Raw genomic sequence first — 11,854 nt, forward strand, 5'->3', positions numbered from 1 at the left:
TTTGATATGTTCTGTTGAAAATATAGAACATTACACACGGCGCTCAAAAATCTATCAACATGTTTTAGTAGGACTTTGGTAAGCTATAAAGCCACACCGCTTGATGATTGTACTGTGCTTCAACATAGGAGTATTATTATGCTGTGTGTATAATATAGGACATATTATCTGCCGTTTTGTTTCGCAATATTATGTAAAAGCAACTTTTCTTACTTTCTTGTACCTGCTGATCTGTATTTTGGGATCTGCATTAGTCCTACACATTTGCGCCAGTTCGCCTTTGTAGTCCGTACCAACACTGTAGTCGATAAGCTTCTTCTTTTTCTCTATCTTCTTGTTATGTGACGTTCATTCTCCATTGTTGCCATTTCTAATATAAAGTAGTGTAAAGTTCTTACTTATATCTGTCAGTAAACTCACCATGAAAGCACTAAAACATACCGGTGTAGTGACTTTACATTATTCACCCAAAGAACTTTAGTTATTAGGGAGTTCCGGTGGCATGGTGTTTCATGCGACACATTTCGGGCGTTGTTGTTGCACTAGTGAGCCACGGATGAGGAGATGCTGCTCCGTTATTGATTGAAGTAAAGTCTGAATGTCATTAAAACAGTTAGCTCCATCTTTTGACACTTCTTCCACTCCCGTCCTTGCACGCTACACCGCTACAACAAAGATGACGGGGAGAAGACGCTGTCAAAGTGGAGGCACGTAAATAAGAGCGCCCACAAAACGGTGCATCCTGAAGCGACTGTCAGAAAGTGACTTGAAGATGACATGTAAAACATCATCTATGCAACATTTTGAGCAAAGAACCACCATTACATGTTATGTAGACCACAAGGAAGTATTTTATAGGACATCTCTAGTAAAAATAATATAGCCACTTATAAAAGTACATGTTGTGCAGAAAGGTGTGTTTATAAATAGAATAGAAAGTACTTTATTGATCTCTGGGGGGAATTCAGCACCACAGTTCACTCACAATAAAGCAACTTTCTGCAGTACATTGACAAAGTTCTTGGTGCTTCACGCTCATGTCATGATGGGAACTTCCTGCCAGGCCCCCTCCTCTCATTAAAATCTTGCACCCGGTTTGAGTCTCACCTCATAATCATCGCTGCCTCGCTCCCAGATCTGCTTTTTGTTTAAGCCATCTGTGCTTTTCTCACTCCCGTCTCCCATTTGTCACACCTGACACCCCCATCACCCCGTCTTCCTCTATTGGAGATGAGGTAGTTGTCCACGCTGCCATGGTCTGCCCTCTGCTAAAGACCAAGGTGACCTCTCGCCCTGAACACGAACCCCCCCCTGTTGGTCCTTGCATTTGTTCTATCACCCCTGCTCAACCTCAAACATTTGCCGTCACTCTGAAGTCTCTGACCCGACCCAACATCTCTACCACCTGCTGTCATTGCACCAAGCAGCACAGTCCTCTCACCATGCGAGTTAAGAACCTCAAACCCTGGATTCTGTAAATGTTTCAATGGGCGCCTTTTATTCCACCGTAGTCTCCATCGGTACCCGGTTTACAAAAGCAACGGTCTATAACAGAGGCATGTGATTGTGCAATGCATTGTGGTAGGCATTTTTGTCGGCCAAGGCTTTTGTTTACATGGCTGTAATGAGAGTGACAAACTGGATTAAAACGGATCATACAAAATAGAAAAATCAAGGGACTGTACCGAGACAAACCTTGGAAAAATAACCAAAATTGGTGGGACTTATCCATATGAGCAAGATAGACATGATATGACGGGAAACGGAGCAGCGCCCCTAATGGCTGGCAGCATCAGGCTGGATGCCTTCCCCCTTCCCACCTGTTGCATACCTGCCAACTACTCCGGTTTTCCCGTAATTAGTACGGTTTTCATCAACCTATTCCGGGTTACGGTTGCAGTGATAAAAAATACGGTTTTTCATTAATTAAAAAAAAAAGGGTGAAAACTACGCGAATTGCACCTTGTGCAGACAAGATTTTTTGATCGGACACGGAGGAATTAGCGATGTAAAAGACCACGTTGGGACAAAAAAAACACAAGTCTAATGCCGTTGCTAGCGATACAAGTGGAAAACTTTCAACGTTTTTCGTCGCCCAAACAGATTCTTTGGATGTGATAAATGCCGAAGTTTTATTTACGGACGCAATAATTGAGCATGGACTTCCAATCGCACTGGCTGATCACATGGGACAGTTAAATGTTTGTAATGCAACCTTTAAAAATCATTACGCGGTGATCGCGGTCCCAAAAATAAACTTTTCTTGCATGATAATGTCCAGAAAAACTCGCTTTATATTACTATAGAGTCCTTTTAACGAATGAGTTTGATGGTTTATCACAAACCTTAAATGAAAGAAGTCCTTTGTTCTCCTGCACCATGCATGCACTTTGGCCTTGCTTCGTGTTTGGTGCGCAATCCTGTCGGCTGTATTTCACAGCACGTCTTTGACAACTTGAAGTGGCATAAAACATTTAAAACAAAGGGGTTATAGGAACAATCACTTTCAGTGTTTTATGCCACTTCAAGTTGTCAAAGACGGTATGCTGGTGCCCGACTGCCACAAGTGGAACAAACATTTGAAACAAAGGGGTTATAGGAACAATCACTTTCAGTGTTTTATGCCACTTCAAGTAAACTTATCATAAAGTTACCATATCATTTTTGCAGTATGATCAATCTGATAGAATAAATTTGGATTTTAGCCACAAAAAGGTAATGACACCAATGTTATCTATTGGAATTGTTTAGTACTGTTATACTGTTAAAAGTGTTTATACTATTTATGCTTTCAAGTCCAAGTTGAAGAAATCTTGTTAAATGTTGACAGCATAACTACCAAAATACAGAAGTATGTCCTTCATATTTTTGCAGTGCTATTTCTGTTGAAAAGTTCAAATGATTACATTAGAGATGTGATGTGCCACTTTTCAAGTGTCTGATGGCTTCAATTCATTTTCATTAATTTTTCATATTTTGAATTCTTTTGAAAGGCTTACAAAAAAACTACATTTGAATTGTAATTCCATGCTATTGACAGGACTATTAATTTTAATGAAGTTAGCTTACCATGTTTACAGTATGGTAATTGTGATAGAAATGTGAATTTTAGGCACAGAATATTTTTTACAATTGAACAAGGCAGTAGATTATACAAGCTTGGACAGAAAGTTAATAATGACACCAATTTTTTTTTTAATGGAATTGTTTAGTACTGTTTTACCATTTGTTTACTGTAAAAAGTGTTTATACTTTCAATGAACAAATTGAAGTCTTGTGAAAGGTTGACAGGATAACTGGCATTAACTGTCAAAATAATTTCAAACTATTGAAGTTAGCTTACAGAATAAACATGTCAATCAACCCATATGATTTTTGCTGTAATATTTTTGTTTTGAAAAGTCACTGTGACTGATAGAAAAGTGATGGTTTTAGCAACATTTTAACCTGTCTGAATGCAATCAATCATTTTGCGTCGGTGAACCCCCCACCAGGACTTTGTCCTGGACCTACCGGGGCCTGCGGCCCCTGGACCCTGGCTACTAGGTTTTTCTGATTTCAAAAGTTGGCAGGTATGCTGTTGCAAGTCTTATGGTTTCTGTGTCAACATGTGAATCCGCGCTTATCGGCTATCAACTTTTTTTTCTCGGCCCCAGTCTGTGCCCCCTATTACCAGGGGTCGGCAACCCAAAATGTTGAAAGAGCCATATTGGACCAAAAATACAAAAACAAATCTGTCTGGAGCCGCAACAAATGAATAGCCATATTACATACAGATAGTGTGTCATGGAATTAAGAGGACTTAAAGCAGCGTTTCTCAAAGTGTGGGGCGCGCCCCACTGGTGGGGAATAGAGACATGACAGGTGGGGCGCGAGGAACGGGAGGAAATTTCACTTTAAATTTTTTTTTTTATTATTATATTCTTAGATTATTTTTTTTACTATGCTTTAATTTTCTATACACACTGTAAATCACTTTGTGATTCTGTCTGTGAAATCCGCTATATAAATAAATGCAAATTACCGGTACTTATTTTTACTGTAGGCTTTATATTTCTCGGTAGGAGCGAAAGTTTGACAGACATAGCAACAGTAACTAATGGGGGCGGGGCTAAGCGGAACAAACTTTCGCGCGGATGGGTAGCAGGCTAATGTGTGGATCACAATTACACAAATATATACATTTGTGACTCGCACCTCAAAGGTCGTCGAGCCAGAGCCAGCGCCTGCAGAGAAACAAAAATGTGACGGGCACACACTGTGTCATTCACCGGGAAGCACTCGCGTCAAGGCAGCTCAGCCCCGAACTCAATGAGGTTTTAACAGATGTTGTGAGCGCGCTAAATTTGATCAAAACACGACCACTGAAAGTGCGACTGTTCTCTGCACTGTGTGAAGAAATGGGAGCTGATCATACAGCCGTGCTGTTTCACAGTGAAGCAAGGTGGCTCTCCCGGGTAAAAGTGCTGTCACTTGCCCTGTCTTGCCAAATGCATAGCTCCTCCTTTTTTTTTTGCAGAGATTGCAAAGTGGCACTTTTATTTTATTTATTATTGAACTTGATGCAAGTTATTTGATTTATTATTGAACTTGATGCAAGTTATAACACTTTTATTTGATTTATTATTGAACTTGATGCAAGTTATAACACTTTTGTTTTATTTATTATTGAACTTGATGCAAGTTATAACACTTTTGTTTTATTTATTATTGAACTTGATGCAAGTTATAACACTTTTTTGATTTATTATTGAACTTGATGCAAGTTATAACACTTTTTTTGATTTATTATTGAACTTTATGCAAGTTATTTGATTTATTATTGAACTTGATGCAAGTTATAACACTTTTATTTGATTTATTATTGAACTTGATGCAAGTTATAACACTTTTATTTGATTTATTATTGAACTTGATGCAAGTTATAACACTTTTGTTTTATTTATTATTGAACTTGATGCAAGTTATAACACTTTTTTGATTTATTATTGAACTTGATGCAAGTTATTTGATTTATTATTGAACTTGATGCCAGTTATAACACTTTAATTTGATTTATTATTGAACTTGATGCAAGTTATAACACATTTTTGATTTATTATTGAACCTGATGCAAGTTGTAACACTTTTGTTTTATTTATTATTGAACTTGATGCAAGTTATAACACTTTTTTGATTTATTATTGAACTTGATGCAAGTTATAACACTTTTTTTGATTTATTATTGAACTTGATGCAAGTTATTTGATTTATTATTGAACTTGATGCAAGTTATAACACTTTTATTTGATTTATTATTGAACTTGAGGCAAGTTATAACAATTTTGTTTTATTTATTATTGAACTTGATGCAAGTTATAACACTTTTTTGATTTATTATTGAACTTGATGCAAGTTATTTGATTTATTATTGAACTTGATGCCAGTTATAACACTTTAATTTGATTTATTATTAAACTTGATGCAAGTTATAACACTTTTTTATTTATTTATTATTGAACGTGATGCAAGTTATAACACGTTTGTTTTATTTATTATTGAACTTGATGGAAGTTATTTTCTTTATTATTGAACTTGATGCAAGTTATACCACAGCTGCACAGTTATTTTATTTATTATTGAACTTGATGTTATTTTATGTTATTGAGTTTGAATGTATACAACTTGATGTTCAATAAATTTGAAAATGTTAAAGCTTGGCATTAGCGCTCTGTTGGGGCGATGGGGGCAGGTGGGGCTTGAAAACTCCCCCTTGTCCAAAGTGGGGGATGACAAAAAAAGTTTGAGAACCACTGTCTTACGTGAATGAGATCAATAATATTATTTGATATTTTACGCTAATGTGTTAATCATTTCACACATAAGTCGCTCCTGAGTATAAGTCGCACCCCCGGCCAAACTATAAAAAAAAACTGCGACTTATAGTCCGAAAAATACGGGAGTTGTTTTTCAATCGACAAATAAGTCTATCTTGATGTAAAGTGTAACTAACGGGTTTGTTCATGTGTGCCCACAGTGCAGTTTGACGGGCCAGAGTGGGACCGCTCCTCGTCGCCCACGGAGCGCCTGCGTCCACCGGGGCCCTGGTCCAGCCCGCTGGCGGGCGGGGGGGTGAAGTTTCGGATGCCCCAGGAGGGCCTCACCATGGTGGGGGAGAGAGTGGACCCCACCCTGCCCCTGGAGAAGCAAGTGTATGTACAGTACAGTATAGCCGCCCTACAAAGCCATATATCACTTTCAGTGTACACTCTTAGAAATAAGGGTTCTAAAAGGGTTCTTCTACAAGGGCTGAGGTTCTAACTGGAACCATTTGCTTCTGAAAAACCCTTTCCCAAAGAAAGGGTTTTTCAAGGGTTCTTGGTAACGCTAATGGTTCCAGTAAGAACCATTTTGATACAGAGAACCCTTTAAAACCCCCTTTCTGAATAAGTGGTTTTAAAAGGGTTCTCACTAACACGAAGGGTTCCAGTAAGAACTATTTTGATCCAGAGAACCGTTTTTGGAAGAAAGAGTTCTTCGGGGATTGTTGAAAGCATGGGTAAGATCCTGTGTCACCAGGGACATACTTCCTGATAACATTTGCCAATAATGGTGCCTATCTTTAAATAAATGTTTTTCTCATTCAAATGTTTTGAATGTTTGTTCAATGTCAACATGATAAATGACCACAATATAATATGAACTAAACTGATCTGTAGAATACAATATGGTTCTTTATAGAACCCTCAGAAGACAAGACGGTTATCGGTGAAAACCTTTGAAAAGGGATGTTTTTAGAACCCCCTGTGTCAGGTCTAGATGAAACCCTTGAAACATGAAAGAGTTCTTTGTGGAACTCCCTGTGTGGGTTCTAGATGAAACCTTTGAAACATGAAAGGGTTCTTAGTGGAACTCCCTGCATGGGTTCTAGATGAAACCCTTGACAAACGAAAGGGTTCTTAGTGGAACTCCCTGTGTGGGTTCTAGATGAAACCCTTGAAATACAAAAGGGTTCTTAGTGGAACTCCCTGTGTGGGTTCTAGATGAAAGTCTTGAAATACAAAAGGGTTCTTAGTGGAACTCCCTGTGTGGGTTCTAGATGAAACCCTTGAAATACGAAAGGGTTCTTAGTGGAACTCCCTGTGTGGGTTCTAGATGAAACCCTTGAAATACAAAATAATTCTTAGTGGAACTCCCTGCGTGGGTTCTAGATGAAAGTCTTGAAATACAAAAGGGTTCTTAGTGGAACTCCCTGTGTGGGTTCTAGATGAAACCCTTGAAATACGAAAGGGTTCTTAGTGGAACTCCCTGTGTGGGTTCTAGATGAAACCCTTGACAAACGAAAGGGTTCTTAGTGGAACTCCCTGTGTGGGTTCTAGATGAAACCCTTGAAATACGAAAGGGTTCTTAGTGGAACTCCCTGTGTGGGTTCTAGATGAAACCCTTGAAATACGAAAGGGTTCTTAGTGGAACTCCCTGCGTGGGTTCTAGATGAAAGTCTTGAAATACAAAAGGGTTCTTAGTGGAACTCCCTGTGTGGGTTCTAGATGAAACCCTTGAAATATGAAAGGGTTCTTAGTGGAACTCCCTGTGTGGGTTCTAGATGAAACCCTTGAAATACAAAAGGGTTCTTAGTGGAACTCCCTGCGTGGGTTCTAGATGAAAGTCTTGAAATACAAAAGGGTTCTTAGTGGAACTCCCTGTGTGGGTTCTAGATGAAACCTTTGAAACATGAAAGGGTTCTTAATGGAACTCCCTGCATGGGTTCTAGATGAAACCCTTGACAAATGAAAGGGTTCTTAGTGGAACTCCCTGTGTGGGTTCTAGATGAAACCCTTGAAATACGAAAGGGTTCTTAGTGGAACTCCCTGCGTGGGTTCTAGATGAAAGTCTTGAAATACGAAAGGGTTCTTAGTGGAACTCCCTATGTAGGTTCTAGATGAAACCCTTGAAATACAAAAGGGTTCTTAGTGGAACTCCCTGCGTGGGTGCTGGATGAAAGTCTTGAAATACAAAAGGGTTCTTAGTGGAACTCCCTGTGTGGGTTCTAGATGAAACCCTTGAAACATGAAAGGGTTCTTAGTGGAACTCCCTGCGTGGGTTCTAGATGAAAGTCTTGAAATACAAAAGGGTTCTTAGTGGAACTCCCTGCGTGGGTTCTAGATGAAACCCTTGAAATACGAAAGGGTTCTTAGTGGAACTCCCTGTGTGGGTTCTAGATGAAACCCTTGAAATACAAAAGGGTTCTTAGTGGAACTCCCTGTGTGGGTTCTAGATGAAAGTCTTGAAATACAAAAGGGTTCTTAGTGGAACTCCCTGTGTGGGTTCTAGATGAAAGTCTTGAAATACAAAAGGGTTCTTAGTGGAACTCCCTGTGTGGGTTCTAGATGAAACCCTTGAATTACGAAAGGGTTCTTAGTGGAACTCCCTGTGTGGGTTCTAGATGAAACCCTTGAAATACGAAAGGGTTCTTAGTGGAACTCCCTGCGTGGGTTCTAGATGAAAGTCTTGAAATACAAAAGAGTTCTTAGTGGAACTCCCTGTGTGGGTTCTAGATGAAACCCTTGAAATACAAAAGGGTTCTTAGTGGAACTCCCTGTGTGGGTTCTAGATGAAACCCTTGAAATACAAAAGGGTTCTTAGTGGAACTCCTTGCGTGGGTTCTAGATGAAAGTCTTGAAATACAAAAGGGTTCTTAGTGGAACTCCCTGTGTGGGTTCTAGATGAAACCCTTGAAATACGAAAGGGTTCTTAGTGGAACTCCCTGTGTGGGTTCTAGATGAAACCCTTGAAACATGAAAGGGTTCTTAGTGGAACTCCCTGTGTGGGTTCTAGATGAAAGTCTTGAAATACAAAAGGGTTCTTAGTGGAACTCCCTGTGTGGGTTCTAGATGAAACCCTTGAAACATGAAAGGGTTCTTAGTGGAACTCCCTGCGTGGGTTCTAGATGAAAGTCTTGAAATACAAAAGGGTTCTTAGTGGAACTCCCTGCGTGGGTGCTAGATGAAAGTCTTGAAATACAAAAGGGTTCTTAGTGGAACTCCCTGTGTGGGTTCTAGATGAAACCCTTGAAATACGAAAGGGTTCTTAGTGGAACTCCCTGCGTGGGTTCTAGATGAAAGTCTTGAAATACAAAAGGGTTCTTAGTGGAACTCCCTGCGTGGGTTCTAGATGAAACCCTTGAAATACGAAAGGGTTCTTAGTGGAACTCCCTGTGTGGGTTCTAGATGAAAGTCTTGAATTACAAAAGGATTCTTAGTAGAACTCCCTGTGTGGGTTCTAGATGAAACCTTTGAAACATGAAAGGGTTCTTAGTGGAACTCCCTGCATGGGTTCTAGATGAAACCCTTGACAAACGAAAGGGTTCTTAGTGGAACTCCCTGTGTGGGTTCTAGATGGAACCCTTGAAATACGAAAGGGTTCTTAGTGGAACTCCCTGCGTGGGTTCTAGATGAAAGTCTTGAAATACAAAAGGGTTCTTAGTGGAACTCCCTGCGTGGGTTCTAGATGAAACCCTTGAAATACGAAAGGGTTCTTAGTGGAACTCCCTGTGTGGGTTCTAGATGAAACCCTTGAAATACAAAAGGGTTCTTAGTGGAACTCCCTGCGTGGGTTCTAGATGAAAGTCTTGAAATACAAAAGGGTTCTTAGTGGAACTCCCTGTGTGGGTTCTAGATGAAACCTTTGAAATACGAAAGGGTTCTTAGTGGAACTCCCTGTGTGGGTTCTAGATGAAACCCTTGAAATACAAAAGGGTTCTTAGTGGAACTCCCTGTGTGGGTTCTAGATGAAAGTCTTGAAATACAAAAAGGTTCTTAGTGGAACTCCCTGTGTGAGTTCTAGATGAAACCCTTGAAACATGAAAGGGTTCTTAGTGGAACTCCCTGTGTGGGTTCTAGATGAAACCCTTGAAACATGAAAGGGTTCTTAGTGGAACTCCCTGCGTGGGTTCTTTGTAGAACCTCTCATGGGGGGGTTCTGGGTGGAACCTTACACACACAGTTCTAGGTAGAACCCTCCAAAAGGGTTCCAGGTGGAACCTTTATAAAAAGGTTCTACCTGGAGCCAAAAAGGGTTCTCCTATGAGGACGAGCCGAAGAACCTTATATGGTTCTACTTAGCACTTTTATTTCTAAGAGTGTACAGTAGGAGGTCATAGGTCACATTGCTGTTGACTTTAATTAGATTAAAAGGTTTTTATATTCAGTCGTTAATCAACATCCTTGTAGCCATTAATTTAATTACCTTGTCTAATAGAAGGTGAAGGAATAAATACTTTTATAACGCTAGCCATAAACTTGACATTAGGTGAATACTAAATGTGCACAGTGCTATAATGTGGGTGCGTAACATAGAAATATTTCACATTTGGGAATTCAATATTTAGTGACGCCCATACAGGGCTGGCTCGGGGCCTTTTGTGGCCCTAAACAGCTAAGATTTGGTTTGTGGCCCCATTTTGGTCATTTTGTACTGTAACTTTTCTTACTAAATGTAGTCTTTCTTTCTATTTTAGAGAGAAAATAGTCTATGTACTCCATGTAATCGCAAATGATGTTAGCTTAAATATTGTTTAATTATGCAAAAATATATGATCAAACATTCAAACCAGTTCAAGTATGTTTATAATTAAATGTTAAAGGTGAACTGCATTATTTTGACTTTTTTTTCTATCATTCACAATCCCTATGTAAGAGAAGAACATGTTTGTGTTTTTTTAATGCATTCCATACCTGCCAACTACTCCGGTTTTCCCGTAATTAGTACGGTTTTCATCAACCTATTCCGGGTTACGGTTGCAGTGATAAAAAATACGGTTTTTCATTAATTAAAAAAAAATTATTTTTTTTTAAAGTTTTATTCACGAAATCGCGTAACAACAATGACAATCGACACTGCTTCCCGTAACTTCCTATCGAGCCATTCCGAATGCCATGTGCGAGGCTATTTATAGCACCGCTGCCAAGCACGAGGCACCAGTTGCCATTGTTTCCAAACGAGCGAACGATCATGGAATCAGCCGGAGAAAAATCGCAAAGGAGTCTTAAACCGAAAAGAAAACTGCAGTCATTCCGTGAAGAATATTCAAAAGCCTATCCGGGAATAATTACCCGTTCCAAAAAGGGTGAAAACTACGCGAATTGCACCTTGTGCAGACAAGATTTTTCGATCGGACACGGAGGAATTAGCGATGTTGGGACAAAAAAACACAAGTCTAATGCCGTTGCTAGCGATACAAGTGGAAAACTTTGGATTTTAGCCACAAAAAGGTAATGACACCAATGTTATCTATTGGAATTGTTTAGTACTGTTATACTGTTAAAAGTGTTTATACTATTTATGCTTTCAAGTCCAAGTTGAAGAAATCTTGTTAAATGTTGACAGCATAACTACCAAAATACAGAAGTATGTCCTTAATATTTTTGCAGTGCTATTTCTGTTGAAAAGTTCAAATGATTACATTAGAGATGTGATGTGCCACTTTTCAAGTGTCTGATGGCTTCAATTCATTTTCATTCATTTTTCATATTTTGAATTCTTTTGAAAGGCTTACAAAAAAACTACATTTGAATTGTAATTCCATGCTATTGACAGGACTATTAATTTTAATGAAGTTAGCTTACCATGTTTACAGTATGATAATTGTGATAGAAATGTGAATTTTAGGCACATAATATTTTTTACAATTGAACAAGGCAGTAGATTATACAAGCTTGGACAGAAAGTTAATAATGACACCAATTTTTTTTTTTTAATGGAATTGTTTAGTACTGTTTTACCATTTGTTTACTGTAAAAAGTGTTTATACTTTCAATGAACAAATTGAAGTCTTGTGAAAGGTTGACAGGATAACTGGCATTAACTGTCAAAATAA

The 11,854-nt window shown here is 38.9% G+C and overlaps 1 protein-coding gene across 1 annotated transcript in view; it reads left to right on the forward strand.

The window, feature by feature from the left end:
• Positions 1–11,854, forward strand: part of shdb (Src homology 2 domain containing transforming protein D, b) — a 98,081-nt gene that overhangs the window by 68,618 nt on the left and 17,609 nt on the right. Inside the window, exon 5 of the mRNA XM_061976259.2 lies at positions 6,017–6,191. Within this exon, the coding sequence (XP_061832243.2) occupies positions 6,017–6,191 (175 nt within the window). The remainder of the gene's footprint in view (positions 1–6,016; positions 6,192–11,854) is intronic.

Source organism: Nerophis lumbriciformis, linkage group LG14 (genome assembly GCF_033978685.3).
Source record: "Nerophis lumbriciformis linkage group LG14, RoL_Nlum_v2.1, whole genome shotgun sequence".
In the NCBI taxonomy this organism is placed as follows: domain Eukaryota; kingdom Metazoa; phylum Chordata; class Actinopteri; order Syngnathiformes; family Syngnathidae; genus Nerophis; species Nerophis lumbriciformis.